General features: G+C 42.7%; 1 protein-coding gene and 1 pseudogene across 2 annotated transcripts in view; one reads left to right on the top strand and one right to left on the bottom strand.

The window, feature by feature from the left end:
• LOC139911458 (gamma-secretase-activating protein-like) overlaps positions 1 to 25,015 on the top strand; it is a 31,490-nt pseudogene extending 6,475 nt beyond the window's left edge. Inside the window, exons 9-24 of the transcript XR_013504095.1 lie at positions 402 to 411; positions 672 to 741; positions 973 to 1,052; positions 1,219 to 1,299; positions 2,496 to 2,618; positions 4,653 to 4,711; positions 6,465 to 6,496; positions 8,786 to 8,847; positions 10,514 to 10,600; positions 13,277 to 13,347; positions 13,767 to 13,861; positions 15,703 to 15,822; positions 21,778 to 21,845; positions 23,744 to 23,842; positions 24,487 to 24,583; positions 24,854 to 25,015. The product of XR_013504095.1 is annotated as a gamma-secretase-activating protein-like (transcript). The remainder of the gene's footprint in view (positions 1 to 401; positions 412 to 671; positions 742 to 972; positions 1,053 to 1,218; positions 1,300 to 2,495; positions 2,619 to 4,652; positions 4,712 to 6,464; positions 6,497 to 8,785; positions 8,848 to 10,513; positions 10,601 to 13,276; positions 13,348 to 13,766; positions 13,862 to 15,702; positions 15,823 to 21,777; positions 21,846 to 23,743; positions 23,843 to 24,486; positions 24,584 to 24,853) is intronic.
• LOC139928723 (C-C chemokine receptor type 7-like) lies at positions 16,324 to 18,255 on the bottom strand. Its single transcript, XM_071921365.2, has 2 exons — positions 17,875 to 18,255; positions 16,324 to 17,378 (listed from the first exon to the last, which is right to left on the bottom strand). The coding sequence occupies exons 1-2, from the start codon at positions 18,253 to 18,255 to the stop codon at positions 16,833 to 16,835; spliced, it is 927 nt and encodes a 308-aa protein (XP_071777466.2). The 3' UTR covers positions 16,324 to 16,832.
• Positions 25,016 to 25,304: the final 289 nt, after the last annotated feature.

Raw genomic sequence — 25,304 nt, 5'->3', positions numbered from 1 at the left:
ATTCTTCATGGACCCAGCGTTAATGGGGCCAGCAGCACAAAGGCAGTGCCTTTATTGTAGCCGATTGCTTGTTAACATTTTTGTTTTGTGCACAGCACTTTGTAACTTTGAAAAATGCTGTGCAGATAAAGTCCTTCCTCTTCTCCTTGTTTTACTTCTTTTTTCTTCCTCTTTTCCTGGTAATTGTTATTCTCGTAATTCCTCTTCTTCTTGTACATTATACTTGTAATTCTTCTGTTTCTGGACATACGAGTCAAAGTGAAACAGCAGAGATATGGGTGAAGGAAAATCAGTTTTCAATGTGATGCTGCTGTGCGGCGCTTTGAACATATTCATCTCTCATGTGTCTATAATATAAACATTTATATATCCATCAAAAATCTATTATAGGTTCTGCGCAGAACCTTATCGGTAATTGATTTGTTTCAGTCCAAAATGAGACATCCACATTTTGAAAAAAGTGACACCTTATCTTTCAAAATGAATCAGTGCAAAAGTTAAATAATTAAATTAAGGCCACGGTTTACAAAATGATGACACTTTTACAGACTTGCTCCTCTACATTTTAAGGAAGTTGAATGATGAACACGCCCTAGAGCTGTAATGTAACGTCTGTGAACTCCCACCAGCATGACGCCTGTCTCTCGTGTGTTTCCGTGTCTTGCCTCCAGATCATTGATTGGCTGTGTGACAACGTGACGGCCTTCGAATCCTTTGATCAGATCCAGGAGTTCATTCTAGGTGAGCAGCGGCTGAAGCGGGAGGAAAAACACAAGTCTCCTGAGTACAGCCTCCTTTTCCTCTGGGTGTATAGAGTAGAACTACCGCCCGCATTTTCCCCTCATGTTTATATTTGGATGAGAATTCTGTGTTACTGTCTGTGGAGGCAAGAGCAAAACATACTTTTCCTATACTTTCTCTCTCTCTCTCTCTCTCTCTCTCTGTCTCCCTCTCTCTCTCTCTCTCTCACAGCCTCCTTGTACAGAATCAGCTATGAGAAGTCTCTCAGTCTGGATAAAGTCTTGCCTTACTCCTCTGTATTCGACAAGAAGGTACCACACACACACACGCATAAAGGCATAAAAATACACATGGGCAAGTGCACATATGGATATGAATGTAAAGCAGGCCACACTTGCAGCTCCGTTCCTTCCTTTGTGTCTAAGCAGTACACACACACACACACATACACACAATGTCTGTCTGTGTGTGTTCTAGGAAGTGTCAGTGTGTCTGCTGGAGGTCCCTGGTGTTTCCTGCACCACTGAGCTGCATACTGAGCCCGTCTTCAAAGGAAAGGTAAAAACAATGCTATAGACACTTAATGCACACAAGTTATTATATATATTACTATAGTACAATGTCTCTTTAAGGGATTTTTGTATTAGTGGGGGTTCTTGGTTTGATCTCGCTTCCACAACCACTTTCACCTCCAAACTGAGTTTTATTATGCCTCCACGCCGGCGACAGCCGTGGCCGGAGGCATTATGTTTTCGGGTTGTCCGTCCGTCTGTCCGTCCGTACGTACGTACGTCTGTCCATCCGTCCCATTCTCGTGAACGCGATATCTCAGGAACGCCTTCAGGGAATTTCTTCAAATTTGGCACAAACGTCCACTTGGACTCAAGGATGAACTGATTAGATTTTGGTGGTCAAAGGTCAAAGGTCAAGGTCACTGTGACCTCACGTCCGTCCCATTCTCATGAACGCGATATCTCAGGAACGCCTGGAGGGAATTTCATTACATCTGGCACAAACGTCCACTTGGATTCAAGGATGAACTGATTACAATTTGGTGGTCAAAGGTCAAGGTCACTGTGACCTCACAAAAGACGTTTTTGGCCATAACTCAAGAATTCATACGCTAATTATGACAAAATTTCACACAAATGTCTAATAGGGTAAAATGATGAAGTGATGACATTTTATATCCTAAAGTTCAAAGGTCAACTTCACTGTGACATCATATTGTTTTGCTTACCACTGTAGCTGAGAAAACGATCTTTTAAGTTGACCTAATAATCACATTAATTATATATGTTCAATAAATAAAGACTGTCCTTGCAATGATAAAACAAAGTTTATTGGCGGAGGCATACAACCGCGAAGCGATTATTTCTAGTTTGAATACTCAGACTTTAATATAAGGGCTATTTGTAAACATTGCCCTTATATTTATCTGGGTCAATAAAACCAGACAATGCCTTTTTTGTTATTTTCACATATTATACGAGGCCTAGGCGCATTAGTGATATAATGCAGGGGAAAGACTGTAATATACTGCACTTCAGACATTAAAAAGGCATTTATATGTTAAAGAGTGTGATATATGCTGCGTGTTTGTGCGCAATTCAGACACAATTATCCTCAACTGTTTTGCAATGTCCTTGCTTTGTCACTGTGGTGTGTGTGTGTGTGTGTGTGTGTGTGTGTGTGTGTGTGTGTGTGTGTGTGTGTGTGTGTGTGTGTGTGTGTGTGTGTGTGCGTGTGTGCAGGCCAGGAGTCTCCAGGGTTTCTGGTCGGAGCTGCAGTGGAACACAGAGAGGATGAAATATCTGGAGGCCGTTCCTAACCCCAGGTACAGAACATCACACATACAGGCCGACTGGGATAAACTGGTGCATGTGTGTGTGTGTTTGTGTGTCTGTGTGTATGCATCCAGAGGTGGGGACTCGAGTCACATGACTTGGACTCGAGTCAGACTCAAGTCACAGTTTTAGTTGCTTGAGACTTGACTTGATGCATGAAGAGAAGACTTGATGACTTGAAAATATTTCTAAAGTCTTGACAAAAGATCTTGGCCCGGATCTACTAAACGTTTGCGCCAGTGCAAATCGCAATACGGGTGCTAAAACCTTGTTCTCTGCACAGCGCATTTTGCGCCTGAAATCGTGAGTTGATCTGGGTGCGCCTTTTTTTGCGGTTTCATATAATTGCATATGCATTTGTGGGTGTTCCAAGGATGAAGCGCAAAATTAAGGGAGGGTTTTATGGAAATTGGCAGAGGACGTGATTTATCAAGAGGCGGTGGCCGTTAACACCTGCTGATTGCGCACGGAATTTAAGACCTAGGAAAAGCATGTCTTATCATTTTGCCCACAGAATGGCTCCAATGAGACTGGCTCTGGAACCGGCTCTAAGATCAAGGTGACACAGTCATCTACACATCATAACATGTGGACATTAGATCGCATCCCTATTATAATTCCAATCAGGTTTAAACGGATATGCTGACTTAAAAATACACCATTTACGCGTCATTGGCAGAGTAGCAGAATGCACACTCAATATGCAGACTATTACCTAAATATACAAAAAGGAAAACGCACGCTCGCACACTCTTCTCTGGATTTGCTGACACTTATGAGCCAGTGTCTGAGCGGCATAGCCTTGATGTAAACAATGCAGCTAAAACATGTGTGCGTAATAACCTCTCCGTGGAGAGGTGTGTGTGCGGCTTCATACCTTCACCAGGTCTCCATCCCTCCCACACTGGCACCTGCGTCTCAGTCAGGCTCCTGCTGCTCCTCCAAGGGCGTTAAGGCTCCTCTTTGGCTTTATTTATGGTAAGCACCTCATATCATACCAGCGCTTTTACCTCCGCTAAATCGCACTTGTGGTGCCCAACTGCATTCACTTTATTTGTTATATCGTTCCAAAGTGACTTTTTACACGCTGGTAAAACATCTCTTCTTTGCAGCTCTTTGTGGTTTTCTCTGCCACCTACACTTCCAGCTCCACTGGAGAGACATTTGCGCTTCTTTATCCATAATTACGTTGCCGCAAATAGGCTATTGTGCGCATTGTTTGTGCGCAGTCGCAATTATAATTAATTATCTGCGCCTCCGCTCATTTGCGTGCGCTACTTTAGTAAATACCATGCGCTGGTGGTACAAATTTCACCTGCAATTGCTTTTGTGCTGCGCCTGGAATTACGACATGTTAGTAGATCCGGGCCCTTATGTTTGTGTAAATGACTTAGATTGAAAGTGATGAGATTTGTTCCAGCAGACGACTGAATTTAAATTATGTTTTCTGAATTTGTCTGGAATGATTTAATTTATTGAAGTTGAAACTGATTATAGAAATCAAACTCATGATGCTCTTACCAAGTTTTTATCCTATTAAAATCATATTGCATTGAAAAGTCCAAGATATTTAGTTTTCTTTAAGATATTAAATTGATACTGGACTCTTGATTTGTTCTGACTTGACATGTAGACTTGAGACTTGACTTGAGACTTGTGCCTCAAGACTTGAGACTGACTTGGGACTCGAGCAAAGTTGACTTGGTCACATTTTCCTAACAACAAAAACCTCCCATGTAGATTTATTCAACACAAATCAGAACCACATCTTGCTCTCTGCTCTTAAGTTGAGTTGCTCCATTTTAATTCTTTGCACATGCTGCAAATCGGGTGGATGGGGGACAATGAGTGTGTGTCTTTCTCAGGCTGTGTGTGCATGTGTGTGCGTGTGTGTGTGTGTGTGTGTGTGTGTGTGTGTGTGTGTGTGTGCGTGTGTGTGTGTGTGTGTGTGTGTGTGTGTGTGCGTGTGTGTGCGTGTGTACATGTTGGCATACCTGTGGGTTTTGTCAGACAAAAGGAACGTGTTTTCAGCCCTCCCATCATGATGGTTTTGTTGTGTTTCAGCGGTCAGAGAGGAGGCGATCATCCAGCCATTTGAAACACATGGAGGAAAACACAAAGAAGTAGGTAAAGGAAAAGGAAAAGTGCTACACAAATATAGTTGTGAAATTGAGGGGAGGGGAGGGACGACTGCATCTTTAAACTATAGTCCAGCATTTGAAAAATGACACCGCTTGGCCTAATGAGGCGCCATAATTAAAGGTCAGAATTTCTAACCTTGAAAGTCCTGCTACACTGCTGGTCCGATTTTGATCAAAGCTGGAGGGACGACGCATTTTGGCGCTGTGTTCTGACGTTTAAAACCCTTACACTCATTGGCCTGATGGGGGCGCTATAAGTAAAGGTCAAAATTTCAAGCTCGGAACTTGGAAAGATGGCACTGTACTCTGGTGTTTAAAAAAAAAAAAAAAAAAACACTGATTGGCCTGATGGGGATGCTGCAATTAAAGGTCAAAGTTTCAAACTCTGAAAGGCCAAACTGTTACACCACTGGTCTGTTTTTTAATTAAGCTTCTAAGAATGATGCATCTTGGCCCAAGGGCTGCCTGCATCATTCATGAGGGACGACATGTTTACTTGTTATTATTAGTAGTAGTAATAGTGATAGTATTGGTAGTAGTAGTAGTAGGAGGAATAGGAATACTATTAGTATTATAATGAATGGATATTTCATTATACAGACTTTTGTACAGTCTTTCATCAAGCCTGTATCAGAAATGTATTGCACTGAGTCTAAATCACTTATAGATCCAGAACCCATACTTTCATATGGACACCGTGTGTGGAACAGGTTTCCCACGTGGCCCTGATGTTCCAGGACTTTCCATAACTAAGTTGGAGCGCTTCATGACCCCAAAAATGTAATTCCTCTCTGGTTTGTTAAAAGTTGTTTTTCAGCTCAGAGAAGTTCTAAAGAGGTAATCAGTCTGGCTTCCACTCCAGTCGGGCTTTCTGTGAAGAAAAACAGCTGAAAACCACCATCTAATGAAATAAACATGTGAAACTAATTGGAAAATGCATTCTGGTATATTCCTGTAAAATGACCCATTTGTAAAATTCCCTGATATTCCCTGACTTTCCTGGAGACTTGATCAAACTCCCTGGAATACACCTCTCCAAATTCCTTGGATGGAAACATCTTATTCCTTTCACTTTTGGTTTACGGCATTAACACAAACTCAGGCTAGAACAGCGTTATGGGTCCATGTTGATGTCAACAAAAATATTACTGCTGAGATCATCATTTCTTTACCCGATATCAGAAGTAACCTACAGCTCAGTCAAACAGTATCTTTTTCATATTTTTTTGCTGGTGGACTGCTCTCTCTCTGGATGGGACATCACAGATGGACAGGAATATTCTGTTAACTGGTTTATCAATCGTAGGATATCAGCACATATAAACAACCTGAGTAAGACCTTAACTGGAGTATAGCCAGTAGCCACGTTACTGCATGTAAACACAGTCATTTTCAGCTAAAATATGTAAAAAAAAAAAAAAAACCATTAACTGCAGCCCCTCAACAGTTTAGGATTCAGTCTCTTGTCACAGATGGAATACAAGACCGGCCAGTCAGTGCTGGGCATCAGACCAACAACCTTTCAGTTAATAATTAGCCTCCCTACCTGTAGACCAGCCAGCTGTGCCTGATTACAAACTTTAAAACTGTTTTTAAATATATTTTTTGCTCCCAAATGCAGCAGCGTAGCATTATACTGCCTCAACTTCAGCAGAATGAAACATAAGACTCTCATAATGCTGCCTTGAAGGATTGTTTTTCACACAAACCTTTATTTTTTGTCTTATTTTTTTAGAGTTTTATCAATGGTGGACACCTGGAGTCTTGGTAAGATGCCACACACACACACACACACACACACACACAGATTCAAAGATACACAGATAAACACACACACACACACACACACAAACAAAAGAATGTGAATGTAATAAATAACAAAACCTTGGTCTATAATGGAACTCGAAACTTGCTTGTGTGTGTGAGCATGTATGTGTGTGCAAGTGTATTGGAGTGAGTGTGTTTGTGCGCGAGTGTGTGTGTGTGTGTTCTTCTGGGGTCACATTCTTCAAGCCCACTGGAGAATTCAGCAGAACAGAACCACCACACTAATTTATCATGGAGTGAGAGACTAAAAAAAAGAGGGGGGAGAGAGAGAGACAGAAAGAGAGAGACAGGGAGAGAAATACGCAGAAAATAAGAAAAGAGGGAGGAATGCCACAGTTATATAACGGCGGGAGTTAGGTACTTTCTCGCTCTCTCTCTCTCCCTCTCTCTCTCTCTCTCCCCCCCCTCTCTCTCTCTCTCTCCCTCTCTCTCTCCAGTGCAGCTGTTTCATATCAACCACAAGACTGGACCTTCCCTCACCTCAGTTACCTCACATGGATTATCTCACACACACCCACACACACACCCTCCGATTCGCTCTGACATACTCATAACACACCAACACACACACACACACACACACACACACACACACCTCACACACACACACACGCATTTTGATCACTTTCCTCCAAAACCACGACCCCCTCGCACACAGATGCTTACACTCCTGTAAGAAGCTGGCTGGTTCTGTACCTGTGTTACATGTGTAGTAAAAATATTAGATGGAGGAGGTTGTTGGTTTTTGCAGCTGTGTGAAGGAGGAAAATGGATATACTGTATGTCTGAGTCAGGTGGTTTAACATGCTAGTCCTGTTGATCAAAATGGGAGGAAAAGCTGATGCCGACGTTGTGTTGAAGCTGCCGATAGCAGATATTTTGTGCCGATATTCAGTATCTTTAAATGTGATAATTTTGTGCCAAAAAAAAAAATGTTCGGCATTTTTCCCCCAGTAATTTTCTTCTTGTCAGGGTGGAAAAGCCTCTGAAACAGCATTCAGACCACCATGGGACACTAAAACCCTCCACTGAAGACTAAGAAGAAGACAAAGACCCAGACTAATGAAATTCTTCTATGGTTAGCAGCTCTTTAAGGCAGGGAGAGCCGCCGTACCTGTTCCATGATTGGAGGAACTCTGGGATACATTTAACTTGGAAAATAACATTACTGAACAATTCAATGAAAATATAAACTGTGCAAAGAATTTCATTGCATTGGTTTTAGACTGTTTTAATACAGTTGTTGTCAGGCAGAAACCTCCATCATATTTGAATTGGATGGTCAGTATTGTCCAGATATATCAGTCTAACTCTAATAGATATAATGGAGCTAAGTGGCAAAAAGATGCCGGTAGGATACACACTCCCTTGTAGTTTCCATCCATGTGAATGTAGATTGTTGGTTATCTAATCTCAGACTTCAACACATTCGTCTGTCTCTGCCATCAGCATTCTGTAAAATGGCTCAGAGTGAGCAGGGAGGGTTAGTGAGACCGTCCCGTAACTGAAAGGTCACAGGGTCGATGGAAGGAAGCAGCCAGTGTGTCTCTCAACAGCTTTGTGTCTTGTCGACGTGTCCTGTAGCAAGAGACTGAAGCCCTGCCTGCTGCGCTCACTGTCAAGTGGCTCTGAATAAGAGCATCAGCTCGATGTGGAAAATATGGAAATGTAAAACAACTGATAACTTTGAACCACAAACAGGCAGCAAAGCCCGTCAGTCAGCTGTATCCTGCAGGAGCTGTTTATATCTGCAGCGTATTAAACAATAAAATCAAAAGGCCAGCTTCTTGCATGTGTGTAAATGTGACGAAAGTGATCAAAAGATGGTGTGTGTGTGTGTGTAGTAATCCAGCTGTAGTAACTGAAGTGGTGCAAGGCTCAGTCTTATGAGTGACATAAAACAGCAACATACACACACACACACACAGAGCAGGATGGCAGCCTCATAATCCCATGCTTTTAGATGTATTTTTAAAGCGAAAATCCACCCAAAAAGAGTTTATTAGTGCAATCTCATCCTTTTTGATGTTCTTTTTTTTCCCCTTAACACCCTAAACAAGTCTGTGTTTGGGTTCCTCCCATTCCTATTGATGGTCCGTTTAATGATGTTACGGAGCTGACACACCTGAGGCTACCAGTAGCGTCCAATCTAGCGTAGACGCACCATCAAAGGGTTCTTCAAATGTTTCTTTTATGTGTTTCTACCCGGTAACGCCTGCTCACTTCCAGATAAGAAGCTGGTGCCGCTCTTCCAGGAGGAGGACCACCAACAGAGGGCGCTCATAGGCCTGGTGAGGCAGAGAGGCTGCAACATACACACACACACACACACACAGTTTCGGGGTGTATTTTTAAAGTGAAAATGGACTCAAAAATAGAATTCAGTCTTGGAAGGTTAATAGCCAGTACATTTAGAGGGGGTTTTAGTTTGAACTTGCACATACTTGAAAAAGATTTGAAAAAACCTCATTTACAAAATACTGCCAGACAAATCAGTCACATCAGATGCAGGGTGAGAGAATGCCAGTCAAATGTGTTTATGTCTTTTTTCCTGGTTCTATTGTGTTCAAAATCCGCCCTAAAACACAAACAGCCATTGGCAATATACCTTGGATTTTATGGGTCCATTTTGTTGTTTGATGGTGTGTTTTTCTTATTCCTGTGGATAACGGGCCAAATGTAAACAACGTTACGTCACCACAAGATATTTCCAGTGCAGCTACAATAGACTTTGATAGCAGAAAAACTTTTCAACCATCTGAAACATCAACGGTAAACGTCAGGTTTTGGTGTCAGTCCCTCGGAGTCAGCAATCACACAGGGAGAAATCCATCGTATAGAAGCGGAAGAGAGACCAGTATCTCCACTGGCAGCAGCCTCAATAGACCAGAATGCAATGCAGCAATTTGAACAACCAGGCACGGCTCTCACTAACTGAAGTAGAAGTAGACGAGGCAGGTTGAGGGAAAGTGGGTTCACCAAAAAAAGTAAATCACAACACTTCATCGCAAAACTCCTGGAATGCACTGAACGTCCCAGATTGATATTTGACAGTGAAAGAGTATCGGAGGATGGATTTTCTGGTTCAACAGACCCGCAGTCAAAAGCTTTTACTTCATAGTCGTCTTTTGATGTGAAACCGCTGTTACGCTTCAGATTGGTCGACAGCTTAAAAAAAAAGGGGGCCAATTTAAGGTCCCTGTCCCGACACTGACACTTTTGACTGTGTGCTGTTTGATGGACGATTTTATATCCTCCAGCTTTCTCTGTGCTCAGCATAGTTTGTAAAGAGCGGATAGCTTCAGTTTAATGGAGTTCAGTCAGATGTTAGCAGTCTGTCTGCTATTCTTAGAACAACCCAGTCCTCCTCTCTCTCTCTCCTTCCCTCCCTCTCTCTATTTGTCCCTCCCTCCATCTTTTCTTCCATCCCTCCCTCACTCTTTTCCTTCCCCCCTACCTCCTTCCCTCCATCTCTCTCTCCTTCCTTCCACTCCTCTCCCCCTCCCCCAACCCCTTCCTTCCTTCCTTCCTTCCTCCTCTCTCTCTCTCTCCTTCCATCTTTCTCTCCCTTCTCCTCCTTCCAGCAGGATACCAGGTCACTCTTGTCAACCTTGTACTCCTTTCACTCCTTCATTCATCTTCTATACTGTTTCACCTCTCTCTTCCTCTGGGTCTCTTCTCTTCTCTTCTCTCCTCTCCTCTTCTCCTCTCCTCTCCTCTCCTCCATTGCACAGTTAAATCAATTTTGGGACACTGTAGTCGAGGGAAAAGTCGAGGTGAACTCAATTTGACCCTGCTGAGTGCACACCAAAGTATGCTTAAAACACACACACACACACACACACACACACACACACACACACAAACACAAAGTTCCACTTAAAGGCTCACTTACTCTCCTCAGTCACTCCTCACACACACACACAAAATATTGAATGTGTGTGTTTTGTGCCGTAGATGGTTGACAAGCTACAAGAACATCTGAACAGACATCTGCCTCGACTGGGAAAGCCAAACTGGTTGGTGCACTGTGTGTGTGTGTGTGTGTGTGTGTGTGTGGGAGAGAGAAAGAGAGGTCCGGAGACTGACGCTCAGAACAGGGATCACAGAGTCAAAAGCCTTATAGTGATTATAGTGAGTTTTCGACTTTTGCTCAGTGGTGCGCAGAGATCACGGATGGATATGTGTTCTTCAGTTTAGAGAGGCTGACTGGAAGCCATCAGGTCACTGTTTGAACCCTCAAACCAGGTGGGATCTGCCTAATCGAGTCAAAACTAAACTGTAAAATAAGAAGCCGCTTCCTTTCTGCTCCACCTTCAGTAGCAGATAGAGGTAGGGGCTTCTGTACAGTCAGTCTTTAGTATTCCTGGGAGGTAATTCCCTTCACAGCTAGGAGCGGGTGAAAGCAGACATACAGCATATATCAACACAACAGTATAAAATCAGGCCAAGGGTAAGGCCTGAATTGAATAGAAAGCAGGATGCGCCACATTTTGGGACTTTCTGGAATTGCAAATGACAGACCGAAGAGACCAAAGAAAGCCGCCCCGCTCCCAGCTTGATTGGTAGACGGCTCGGCTCGGTGCGACCGGCGAGTTTTCATCCTGCGCTTTTGGGACTCGGAAGCCAAGTGAAAGGAGGGTTTAATGGAAATGGGCGTGTCTGAAATCGGCTTACAACGGTCGGCGGTTATTGAATTCGCTCAGCGCAGGACCGAAGTGGAAAACTTTGTCTCATTAAAACACACTCGTACGAGGACCCACCAGAAACAGCCTCGTGGATTCGTTTTATCGTTTCATTTCAACAACAGCGGACTCGCTCCCTGGCTGGGTGATGCACATCAAGCTGACTCATGCTTTAAAAAAAAACCCAAAAACTCCGGGGTGGTACTGTTTCAAAGAGGCCTCGCTTCCTTTCCACAGAGAAAGAACATCTCCCCCTCGTGTCGCTGCTTATTGAGACTAATGGCTGCGTTGACACAGGGGAGAAGTTGGGGGTGAAATAGATTACAGCTTTTAAGAGCCGGGGAACTTCTGCTATGATAGATTACAGCTCCGCAGTACATTATTGTCATAGTTATTTATTTCCTGTCCCTGTTGCTACGGACAACCGAGATACATGCCTTTCATAACACAGCCAATGTCACAGCGAAGAACAACCTGTTAACAGCCAAATGAGAATAACAAAAGTCTGAATAAATATCAAAAGTAATGGGATGAATTGAAAGAGACTGAAATATGTTTTAATTACGCAGCAGAAAAGTTCTTCTATACCCAAGGTTATTAAAGTTTTCCAGCAGGGGACCCACATCGAGTAAATTCAGCCTCACCGTCGGGCCGAGGCTCATTAAGACAAATCGCTGATTCCAGATTTTATTCTAATAGAAAACCACCCAAGGATTACTGTGTATGAGTCTGTGACTTTAAATCACTTGACTGCCTTGCTTTTTCTGCTCCAGAAACATCTCGGCTACATGTTTTTTATAGTTTTATTCAGCTCTAGGGGCCTGTATTACATCAGCAATGACTACAAGAACAATTTTAATTAGAAAAGAATAAATCAAACGTTGAATAATTAATTTTGCCTAAGAAGGTGTCATTTTTATTTTTTTTTTCAAACAATGAATATCTCATTTTGGAGCACAACTGTTCAAACGCATCCAACGATTAGTTTATTCTGTCAACAGACCAGTGGATGGATCATCTGGTGGTGTAGTGTTTGACATTTGGACAGTTAGTTGGTTCATCCAAGTTTACAGAATAGCCAGAATAAATCTCTACATTTCCCTCGCTCATCTGTTTAAATATGCTGTTTTTGGCATAGAAAGTAAACAAAGCTGTATAGTTTAGTTTTATTTTATTTGCAAAATGATACAACATACAAGAAAGAAGAGAAAACTGATTTCTACATTGGCGCAGGTGAGATTAAAAAAAAACCAGAGGGACTTATTATTCCATCTGTCTTTGACGCCTTTGTATTTTGAGGCTGGTCCGTTACATAAGTGAAGCTAATTGAAATTCCCACCCTGGGGTCAGCGGAGGACGGACGTGTCCGAGGGTTTCCCACTGGTCTGCAGGAAGGGAATGAGGCAGATCTTCCTGTTATTCTACAGTGGAGAGATGAGAGAGTAGTCATGCGTGGACAGAGAGTGTGAGTGAGTGTGTGTGTGTGTGTGTGTGTGTGTGCACGTGTGTTCCAGCACGCAGCAGGGCAGTTCAGCAGATTGGACAGTGTTTCAAATGAGTCAAGTGTAGTCAAATGATGTGAACGCTGTATTGCGGTGAGATGTGTGGTCAAATGACGTGTGTGTGTGTGTGTGTGTGAGATCAACTGCATTACTCTTGTTCAGTGGAAATGAAAGTGGGAAGTAGGGAAAAAAGGGAAATGGGGAAACTGAACAGAATGTGAAACTGAGCATAGTTCTGGAGTAGAGACGCACATTCAAATGGAAAAAAACAAAACAAAAAAAAAAACATTGAAATAGCAAAACTGACTGCTGCGATTTCTAAATTGCAAGCAGCTGTTATTTTTTCTCGGAGGTGAAGGTGTTTCAGGCGGCTCCCTGAACAAGGGAAGCTTGTGTCGTGCAAAATCCCCGTCAAGCTGCATGTGGAAGAAAATCTTTCATTTGAGTCTAACAGAGCAAATCCCAGCATCTCCTTCCCTAAGCACTAACCTGTGTGTGTGTGTGTGTGTGTGTGTGTGTGTGTGTGTGTTTAGCTGGAGCTCATCAGACACATGTTGGAGTCAGTCTGGCTGAAGTACAAACTGGGCCCTCGTGTTTTGTGCTTGTGAGTAGCCCTCCCTCGTCTCAATGTGTGTGTGTGTGTGTGTGTGTGACGGAGGCGATAGTTTTTGTATCCTTTAACATGTTTCAGTCAGGTTTAGCTTCTGTAACATATCAATGTGTAAAATTTAAAACGGCAGATAAAAAAAAATGTGAATGTGTACGGGAATTGTGTGTGCGTATATCAGTGTGTGTGTGTGTTTAAGCCGCATTTTTACATTAATGTATGTAATATAAGTGCTGACAGTATGTGTGTGTGTGTGTGTTTCGTCTCTCCGCATGTGTGCTCAAAATCCCATCACCCCCTGCTGCGTCTTGTTCACATGTACAAATGGCGACGAGCCTCTTCACGTGTGCGCTCACGTTATGTAACATTCCCCTTGAAATTTTCTGTGTGTGTGTGTGTGTGTGTTGATGTTCCAGCACGCAGCAGGGCAGTCCGGCAGAGTGGGCCGTGTTTCACTTCATGTTTCGGACCCTGGAAGCCACGAGGGGTCTCTGTCTGCCCCTCCCACCTGGTAGGACACACACACACACACACACACACACACACTTGGAGTTGTTTTAATCTAGTCTTCCTCTCTACCTCATCCAGAATAACAATGTGTGTTTGCGTTGAGGGACGACAGACCCACTCTCTCCAGCACTAATGTAACCAAAAATATGTTAAACATTAGCATAGTGCAGACATGGGTAAAGTGGAGTTTGAATACATTTTGAATCATTTGAATTCACTTTGAATATTTGCGGCAAAACTTCCCCCTTAAACAGTCCCACTGTGTTCCTGAGCAGTTTAGTGTGAACTGATGGTGCTTGGCTGGAGGTTGGAGAGGCCGAGGTTTGAATCCCGGGCAGTCTGGGTAAAGCTGGGTGGGGGAACAGGAACGAGAAACGCCCTCAAGACACCTAACTGCTGCAGACTGCGTGTTCCCAGGTGTGAATGTGTGTGTAACTGTGATGCTGCGTGTTTCTGGAAAAACAGCGTGCATGCCGAGTCTGTTTTCCATGGGTAAATAAAGAGGTTGTCAGAGGTTGTGTGTGTGAGCGGTAGGTGGTTTTCTTTGCCTGCTTTTTTCATGTCCCCCCCCCCCCCCCCCTCCTGTTGTTAAAGAACATCAAAAGCCAAAGTCTCGACATCTGCTCTCTACTACTCTGTTTTGATGCTCTCTATTGTTGATTATTACAGTTATGTTGGGGCTGTGCCGACAGTGAGTGGAAAACACTCAAAGCAATGACTGCATATCACCAAAGGTGTCACCAAAATCAAGAATAACATGAATCACAGATTGTCACTTTAATGATTGTAATTGTCAAACTTGCAAGAGCTTGCTTTTCTTTTCCCAGAGGAAGGTTTTTCACATAACTTCCTAAACAAATGAGTGTCTGTGCTGTGCAAAATCTCTGCCCTAAAATTTAAGTTGTATGTCTAGAAATCTGTCATCAACATTTCATAAACATAAACACTGAAGAAAGGAACAGATGAAGCTGTGCCTACATGTTGCTTAATTCATATCTCAATGTAGAGGAAAACGTTTTCTTTAATCATTTTTTTGATGATTTTATGTCAATAATGTATTTAACTCTACCAAACTTGTAATCTGTTACTAATAAGCCAATCCTTCACTGCATCAAGCAGCTGACAGATCTCTCTCATCATGAGTAACTTCCTGTGAGTTCTTGTCTGTTTCTGGGGAAAATGTTTCTGGTCAGATGGATCATCATGATAACCATATCTGTCTTTTGCAATCCACCAACTGGCTTACCGTGCTACTGGCTGTGCTGGTAGTTAGATGCTAACAATATTATATTGCTATGAGCTCAACTAAATATAGGAGGTTTTCCCCCCACTATGATTGGGTATCAATGGAAATACTGATTCCAATACTGATCCATTATAGTGATCCTAATGCTTGACAGGAAACGCAGCTAAAACAACCCTTTTTTTTATCTTTCTTGATTGAAAGCACATTTAAATCATGCAGTCAATTTATACAGAAAATACATCGGACATGTCAACTGCACTTCTGAACAGAATCAGTTGATGTTCAGTTCATTTCTGTAATAGAAATGCCCATAAACAAGGAAAAGAAGAAGTTCTCGATGATGATGATAAAGTCTTTCAATGCATTTTGACAGATACCAAGAATCAGTGTGGTACTTCTAGCTATTGCTTTTCAATATCCAGCACTACTCCCTATGTTACTACATCATTTGCAAGAAGAGTCTCTATCTTTCTCTTTTGCCCATTAAAGCCTGAGATGTACATATTTTCTCTCTCTCTCTCTCTCTCCCTCCCTCCCTCCCTCCCTCCCTCTCTCCCTCTCTCTCCCTCTCTCTCCCTCTCTCTCTCTCTCTCCAGGCTACCACACCCTGTTAGCGGTACTTGGTGTGCGTTGCCTCCCTCATCATACCTTCCTGCAGTACCTAGACCATGGCCTCCTGCAACTCACTGAAACCTTTGTGTCTCGGCTCATGACAGGTACACATACACACACACACACACACACAGACAGACACGCTTACATACACACCTGTTCCTTTTTATTTTAACTGCCTCACTTATCTAATAACTGTTCCAACATCGGACATTTCTATTTAGCCAAGTTCATTTATTGCATTCTGATTCTCCATTACTTCAGATTTACGTTTACAAGGATAGAGCACACAGATAAATATAACTTTCTATTAGAGTAGATATTATTTTGTGTATTGAGGAGGCAGTTCACTTGGTCTCTCACTATTTATACATGTTTCTTTCATTCGTCTGTGTATTTCCATTCTAAATCACAATACAAGGATTGAATTATGCAGAATGTACCTCGCTAAAAACACATTGTCAAAAAAGTCTAAATTAAAATTTTACATTATTTAAATTAGTCATTGTTAAAAAGCCTGATGCCATTGTGTGTGGTAGTATTTGTTTATTCAGCATGTGTATATAGGAGATGGCCATACTGACGAGAAGTTTTTGTTGTCAGGTGTGGCCTGTGGTATGATGTAAAATAGGTCAGTCAATTTGAAATGAAGAGTACTGCAATGCATAAATGGAGGAAATACATTACAATAAAATACAATTTAGAATGCATAATACATATAAGATAAAGTGATGGATAGATTTAATATAATAGATATAAAAGGACAGTAGAGGAGACGGCAACAAACAACAGGAAAATAATCACAAAAAACCCCCCAAATAATTTCCTCAAAGTTTGTACAAACAAATGATCTAATGTGTGAGGGTGAAATGAGCACATGCAGTTTGATGTTTTCGTGACATTTGTCCCATTTGTACAGTGCATAATACTATGGGTATGGAAGTATCCAATATATCCAAAACCATCATCAGGATCCGGTTGGACAAGTTTCTGTCTTAATGTCTATTTTAAGGGTTTAATTTGTCCTTGAATTTTCAAGCCACAACAGTATGAGATTTGCCTTTGTCAAACAGAAGATGTTTCAAATAGAAAAGCACAGGATGCAGGGATCATATTAGACGGTGTCCTCGTCATGAGGAGACTCTTCCATTGGTCTCTCGGTGTCGCATCCACTGCGATCCCGAGAGGCGAAGAAATAGAGGAATGGATTCAGACAGCTTTTGAAAAAGTAAAAACTTGACACAAACGACAGCTTGTCACTTAACTCAAGCAGTGTGTCTGAGTGTGTGAGAATTGCAGCCAACTGCAGCATGCGATATGCCAAGGGAGGGATGGAAAAGGCCAGGGAGGAGGCGATGATTCGAATGATAAGTTTGGTCATTCGAGAGTGTGAGTCGTTGAAGAACTTCCTCCGGTTGACCCCTCTGACAAGCCGTATGTAGAAGGTGATCATGACCAGGTAGCTAAAAACTGGTAATGAAATATACACCACTCCGAGGACCAATAATATGTGCAGCCCGCGGGGACTGATGCCGACATCACTCTCTTCTGGTAAAAACAGTGCAGGTAGAGACAACAGGGCAGCAAGCACCCACATTCCTAGCAGTAACACCCACTGCCCCCTCTGGCCCAGCCAGGCCCACTTCTGAGGGTGAAGAACCTGTTGAATGGATGGATGGATGTTTTTAGTTTCATGTCCAGGTTATTACATTATTAACTGTGAGGTTCTATTGGCCTGGATGTTCTTGGTGAAAGCATCGTGGAGGGAAAAAAATGCTTGGATCAGAAATTGAGAAGGACTCGCAGCACACTGTCATCAATTAGTACTAAGAACACTTATTAAGGAGTTAATATATTAAAGGTGCATTATGTGTTTCTCAAAATTAAGACTACATTTCCCATAACTTCCTGTTGCAGAGAGGATGATACTACTTCAAAAGTTAATGTGGTAATGATTTATTTATGTTAAAATGCTACATGTAGCACCTTTAAGGACAGGATTTATTCTTGACCCTTCCTGAGTTATGGACCTAATTCAGCAATACATCTGTGAAAGGAAGCACCTGCTGTACAACCACAAGGACTCTCACCTGCCCACCAGCCCCTTTCGCATCCAGCCCACATTTCCATTATAAAATAGATTATTAGACACGTACCTGGTAGTACCTTTGGACACTTATCAGCACCACAATGAAAAAGCCAGAAGAAAAGCAGAAGAATAAGAAGAAAAAGTAGAATTGATAGGGTGCGATGATGAGTATTGCCACAGCAGGAATGCAGAGCAGGGAGAGGAGGTCCGACACAGCCAGGTTGAAGAAGAGGTGCTCCGTCATGGTGGAGTGTCGCAGACGGCAGCTGAGTCTTGCTATGACAACGATGTTAGCGGGGATACCCAGCAGGCAACAAGCTCCGACAACCAAACAGGCAAAGATTAGCCAGGGAGGCCAGTCGGAGGGATGGGAGACCGGAAAAGTGTCCAAGTCTCCATCTGTGATGGAGGAGTTAATGAAGAGGTCAGAGGTGTCGTTGATGTTCATGATGAAGGGAGGATGAAGTAGGACAATGAGTTGAAATGAATCCGAGGAATTGCTGATGAACTGAAGGGTAGAAATGTCTCCTGTTGTGTTGAGCTCAAGGTTTCCGCCCGGACAGGTTGATGTCTGTCGATGCTTGGCGTGTCAGCTGTCATGAGAGAGAGAGAGAGAGAGAGAGAGAGAGAGAGAGAGAGAGGAGAGGGAGAGATCCTTCAGATATCTGCAAAACCTTCCCCTTGACATGGTCCCATATAGATGGGCAAAAATACATCAAAATGTATCTTGTTACAAATTACAAATAAAGTACATGCGAGAGAGAATATGTACATCTCAGGCTTTAATGGGCACAAGGGAAAGATAGTGACTCTTCTTGGAAATGATGTAGTAACATAGGGAGTAGTACTGGATATTGAAAAGCAATAGCTAGAAGTACCACACTGATTCTTGGTATCTGTCAAAATGCATTGAAAGACTTTATCATCATCGAGAACTTCTTCTTTTCCTTGTTTATGAGTATTTCTATTACAGAAATGAACTGAAGATCAGCTGATTCTGTTCAGAAGTGCAGTTGACATGTCCGATGTATTTTCTGTATAAATTGACTGCATTATTTAAATGTGCTTTCAATCAGCAAAGAAAGATATATAAAAAGTGTCGTTTTAGTTAGTTTTGTTTGTGTCAAGCATTAGGATCACTATAATGGATCAGTAATGGATCAGTATTGGAATCAATATTTCCACTGATACCCAATCATAGTGGGGGGAAAAACTCCTATATTTAGATGAGGTCATAGCAATATAATCTTGTTAGCATCTAACTAGCAGCACAGCCAGTAGCACGGTAAGCCAGTTGGTGGATTGCAAAAGCATGAAGACAGATATGGTTATCATGATGATCCATCTGACCAGAAACATTTTCCGAAAAACCCCAGAAACAGACAAGAACTCACAGGAAGTTATTCATGATGAGAGAGATCTGTCAGCTGCTTGATGCAGTGAAGGATTGGCTCATTAGTAACAGATTATAACAGGTTAAGCACTGTATATGGACACATCCCATACATGCAGACATGTTTTGTGTTCAATGGGCAAATCATCAGAAAAATGATCAAGCATACATTTTTTCCTCTACATTGAGATATGAATTAAGCAACATGTAGGCACAGCTTCATCTGTTCCTTTCTTCAGTGTTTATGTTTATGAAATGTTGATGACAGATTTCCAGACATACAACTTCAATTTTAGGGCAGAGATTTTGCACAGCACAGACGATCATTTGTTTAGGAAGCTATGTGAAAAACCTTCCTCTGGGAAAAGAAAAGCAAGCTCTTGCAAGTTTGACAATTACAATCATTAAAGTGATAATCCGTCAGATTCATGTTATTCTTGATTTTGGTGACACCTTTGGTGATATGCAGTCATTGCTTTGAGTGTTTTCCACTCAATGTCGGCACCGGCCCAACATAACTGTAATAATAAAGACACTCAGTGGAGACTGCGGCTTCTTATATTCACTCTGTCTTCTTGTATTTACTCCATACAAACCGCTGTTGTTGCTTCTGTACATGTAAAACGCATCACTTCGCCTCATAGGTGTTAAGAAACGCAAATGTAAAAACTGAACTGGCTAGAGGTTGAATCACTATTGTATCACTCAGCAATAGAGAGCATCAAAACAGACATTTATATGAAAAGGTTGGGTTCAATTTCAATGCTTTTTGGTTAAATTTGCAGCGCTATTCACCGATATCTTTGCAACTGTTTAAGACAAACTGACATGAAACAAAAACCAGACTGCTCACTGGGGTGTGTGTGTGGGGGGGTGGATATGAACCCATGACCTTTGAACTAGAAAGAAAGCAGGTTATGCCACACTAGCAGGCCATGCTGGTTGGTTTCAGGATGTTGGAGTCATCTGACTATAGTGTTTGTTACTTTGGGAGGTTTTACCTGCTGTGAGACGCGACACAAGTCCCGCTGCTGTTTTTTTGGTGTGTGATACTTGTTCCACGAAGGATGCAGTGTTTCCCACCGGATCGCAGGCAACTGATGGAAAGGTGGCAGGCGAGGGTCGAGCATCAGAAAGAAGCGTGCACATCGAACACATTCCACGCTCTTAATGTCGTTTTGTCTGTTTGGATACTCTATATGGTTTCCTGGTGGATTGTGGATTGTGTGTACATCGATGTGGATTTCATACCGCTCAAAATAGATTGTTCAAAGGCCTAACGTTCTGACTTGGCACGGAGATCAACAGAACCGAAATATCTCGCCTTTCTCCTTAGACTTGGTCTCCTTACAGTTTACATGGTTCTTTCTCACGGACAAAATAAACAGAGATCTTTGAAGATGAAAAGATGAATTTAAGAACAGAGTCCAAATGGTTTCAAACTTCAAAGTGAGAGAGACGGATGTTTTAGACTTTGAAGTTACAGGGTTCATGCGTCACTTCTCCCCGGGGATTAATCAAGTATTTATCTACCTATCTAAAATTAAACACTTAATCTTTCTTTTTTTACCCAGGGTATTTGGCTGAGGATGTATGCACTTTTTCAGCAACGCCTTGTTACACAGATACACATATACACATCCAGAAGTTTCCCAGTCCAACCACAGTCTTCTACTGTCGGCTACTGTTCGATCCCACCAGAGCATTTATGTGTGTTGCCCCGTTCTGAAAGTGATTTTGATGGAACAAGTTGACTTTTCAACATGCACACTTCCGTAGAAGTTCAGGAGCTGTCAGGCTCTCCAGTATTAGCTTCCCTGGGGTTTTTTTTACCACTGCAATTCAGGATTTATTCCTCAGCTCTCAATGTCCGACTATCAGACTCTCACTGTCCCATTCAGGTGAGATAGGAGCAATTGCACCAAGTGGAGGAGTTCGGGGATCCCAGGCTGGATGGATTTTACTGTCAGCAATTGCAACACGAAAAATGGCTTCTTGAGAAATAGATGACGGTGTTCATAGGTGACATGATTTTCAACTAAATTTTTCAACGCAAAAGCAAGAAAGCGGTGCTGACTATGAGTCCACTTTGCTTGGTTGCGCACTGAAAAATGTCTGCGTTCTACCAAGTGAAATATTTACTTTAATGCTTTTTTAACCACGGAAATGAATCAGGACAGTATTCTCATTACAGCCACATCTGGGAGGAGCAGTTTCAGGAGGGACGGTTGTTCATATTCTCTCACTCACACCTGGAGCTGCACAGCACAGCCACAGTGATGTTGTTGCTGTTTAACAGACTGCTAGTTGTTGTGGGAAGGGAGAGCGCTTGTCACTCACTTCGCCAACCCAGATTTTCCCAGCGTTTCCACAAAGTGGGACTGACAATGCTCAAATCCAGAGTTTCCCTTCAAAGTGTTTTCAGTAATTAGGTTATGTATACTAGTTCAAAGAGAATCTGCCATACAGATATTATTTTTCCCTCCATGTGATTTATTTTCTGCCATAACAGTAGTTTTCACCACCCTCTCTTCCTCTGCCTCCCCTCTCTTTCTTTATGTTTTTGTGTCTGTTTAGATTTGGACAAAAGTGACGCCAATGAGAAACTGAAGTTCAGCATTCTCAAGAGACTCCCTGAGATGTGTGTGTGTGTGTGTGTGTGTGTGCATGAATAAATCACTCCAGGAAATATACTTTCTTTCCCTAAATATTCTCATCAGTTCACCAGCCACTGTCACTATTTGCCCAGATAGTTTTATAGAATAAAATAATCTGTCCAAATGAAGGCTGGTAGAGGAAACAGCTGAAACTCACTAGTGTTTGGCTGCTGTGAATCTCCCAGCCTGGTTGGGGAAGAATAAAACAATGTACAGTGTGAGGCATTATAATCCCATCTATTAGTGAGGGAAGTTTTGATCTCTTCTCCAATGGTTCTCTCCCCAAACTCCATTCTGGTCCAATTAAGAGTTAGAAGTTATTTTAGGTCCCATCTCCCTCAGGCCTCCCTGAAGCCAGTCATACAGCACTTGTGTAACTGGCTGGTGTGTGTGTGTGTGTGTGTGTGTGTGTGTTGGGGGGCTAGGTAACTGTCTACCGAGTCTGTGTGTGTTTTTGTGTGTCCCTAACTCTTGTGTAACTGCCACGTGTTCCCGTGTGGGTACAGTATGGTTCTTCTGTAACTGTGTGTGTGTGTGTGTGTGTTCCATCCGCATTGTGATCAGAGGAATGTTGAGTGTTTAGTGTCTCTGTTCAGTTTCCTGCCAGTCAGGGCTTTGTTGGGTCAGTTTGGCTGGCAGGAGAGGTACAGCACACACACACTCAAACACATGGTCTCTTTTTCTCACACATCTCTTTCTCTCTCTCGCACTCACACACACACACACACACACACACACACACTCCTGTAGAGCTAGAAAACAACAGGAGATGTGCTTTGTACTTTGAGATGGGCTTTTCTTACCTGGACTGAACTCACAGTCAGCCATAGTTGGCTTTTGTGTAATTCCCGTTTCCCATATCAACCCACTGATTTTTATTTTTTTATTTTTACATCCATGAAACTTGAGGAGTCTTTATTCTGTAGGCCACAAACCAGTCGACCTTAGTTTACCTGTCAGATTATCCTTCATGGCATTTCTGCTTTATCAGATACACACAGGGATGAGGCACACAGTGGAGAGAGAGAGGGAAGATGGGAGGGAGCGCGGCTTTGCCATGTGATGGAGATTTCGAGTGAGATTTGAAGCTGTGAGGTTGTAAGTACATGCTATGCTCCTCAGCTCGCTGAGTCAGCAGAACGCCTGGACCTCGGTTTATTCGGCAAGCGCACTATTTTGTGTAGTTGTGTGTACGGCTGCACAATTACTTGGCGTAAAATCGCAAAATGTAGTTCCCACAGTTAATAATCATCATTCATTTAGAACGGCTGCCAGTTTTGTTCCCCCAGTCATCACGACTAACAATCGTGATCAAAATATCTAAGCAAATAATCAGGGGAAATCATTTTAGCTGTCATCGCGCATGCCAAGTTGTGTGTAAAAATCTGTTATTAATGACTTGGAGAACTGAATGGCCGGCCATGTTTGTATGTCTGTGTGTGTTTGACCCTGTTTCTTCCTGTTTAATGGAAAGGGGATTCAACTCACCCCTCTGACAGAAAACTATCCTGGACTACATTCAGCAGCTCACTATCCACTTGGCAGTGCGTTTGAGGCTGGATAGAAAGTAGCCTTGAGGAAAAGCTGTGTGTCCTCGCCAGCGTGACTGACACCTGTAACGTGTGTGTGTGTGTGTGTGTATCTGCTTATGTGTTATTTATTACCGTGGTGTGCATTTGTCAACACTGAAAAATGATGCTACTCTGGAATCCCCCTTCAGCAGTCAGGTCCTCAATAATGGTCCTGAATTCTAGTTGGCAAAATAGAAAGCGACAGATGTTCAGATGCTCCAGGGAGGATCTTTAAGAGCAACAGCTAATTGCCTAAAATGTAGTCTCTCTTGCCTGTGTGTGTGTGTGTGTGTGTATGTGTGTGTGTGTGTATAGCCTATGGAGCAGAGGATCCACCAGCTGACCATCCAGTCAGTTCAGCTTCAATCTCCAGGGATTATGTCCGGACTGCTGGAGAAACACAACAAAAACAAGGTAACATGCACTCACACACACACAGAGACATGTACACACACTCTCTCTCTCTCACACACAGTGCACTGCACACTAGCAAATAATGCAGCAGTATAACACCAAATCCACAGGGAAATAATAGACACACATGCACCTAAAATTCTTCTGAATACACAATCGAATGCCTAAGGTAGGACAGTGAGTCTTTGTAGCTGTTAACTCCTCACCAGCATAATGTGGATTTACATAAAAAGATGAGTGTTACTCAAAAGTAAAAAGACATCCAGCTTTCGGCTAAGTTTCTCCAGTGGCCTCCATTATAAGTGTTGAAACAATGATCCCTGCCAAACAGACCAACTGCAGCTCATTCTGCTAAAGTTGTGCTGTTGTCCGATGGCCGGTTCCAGCCGGCTGATTGGCCAGTTGACTGAACCAATGGTGCTGCGGTGACAGGAAGGATATTCATAATATCAGTGCTACTGTGTCACTGTCTCAAACTGTCAACTTCATCCCAACAACACAAGAGGAAACGAGGCGAACAGGCGAGTTCAGGCGACTAGTTTCTAGACTTTCTGCGGTGTGAACGCAGGGTTTGGCTCTTGACGTCATGTTCCACAAACTTCCACAGTCAACAGTTGTGTTTTTTGTGTCTCCTTCTTCTCCAGGGATTTGCATTCACAGGCAGAGACAAGCCAGGCTTCAGACCCGAGTTTCTGCCTCTTACCTACCTGGCAAAAATACTGTCTGATGTAGAGGAACAAGGTAGAGTGTGTGTGTGTGTGTGTGTCCTGCCTAGTTAAGATACAGAGCTCTTTAAAGTGGAGTATCAAGACAGAAAGTGTGTGTGTGCGTGTGTGTGTGCGCTTGTGCAACTCATCTTGGGTCAAGATACTGTACTTTCCAATGTGGAGGAGCAAGGCAGGGTGTGTGTGTGTCTAGCTGAGTCTTGTGTTTTATTTTTGTATATGTTGTCACAGTATAGCTCTCTTTCTCTCTCGTGTGTGTGTGTGTGTGTGTGTGTGTGTGTTTCAGCTCTGAACCCCTTCGAGGAGCAGGAGAACATGGACGCCAGGTTTGTGGAGGAGACGGCTCTCCAGCAGACACTCATTCTGCTGGGCTTTCAGGACAAATGAAGGACGGGGGGGGAGGGAACAGTGGATGGGTGGATGGATTGAGGGATAGAGGGATGAATAGATGGATGATGGTGAAAATGTCTTTGAGAGAACTGTGTCATTTCACTGGGCCTTGAGGACAAGTAAAGGAAGGAGGGATGGATGATGGAGGAGTAGAGCGAGAAATGGAAAGATGAATGGGAGAGAACTCGTAAACAAGCCCTCGCTCTGCAAGGCTTTGAGGATAAATTAGGGATGGATGGATGGATGGAGTAAGGGTGGAGGAGAGTAAATAATCAGTAAATACTGATGTGTGTTGCACAAGAACGACGACAGCACCTCATTGAAGACAATAAAATAACATTTAAACA

Source organism: Centroberyx gerrardi, chromosome 24 (genome assembly GCF_048128805.1).
Source record: "Centroberyx gerrardi isolate f3 chromosome 24, fCenGer3.hap1.cur.20231027, whole genome shotgun sequence".
NCBI lineage: Eukaryota > Metazoa > Chordata > Actinopteri > Beryciformes > Berycidae > Centroberyx > Centroberyx gerrardi.
This window is presented reverse-complemented; position numbering and strand designations above follow the sequence as displayed.

Bases quoted from the DNA above. Each gene is read 5' to 3' on its own strand.
- LOC139928723 (XM_071921365.2), bottom strand. From the start codon at position 18,255: ATGAACATCAACGACACCTCTGACCTCTTCATTAACTCCTCCATCACA. The intron at 17,379-17,874 runs GTACGTGTCTAA...TCCATTCAACAG, and splicing joins GTGTCCAAAGGTACTACCAG to GTTCTTCACCCTCAGAAGTG.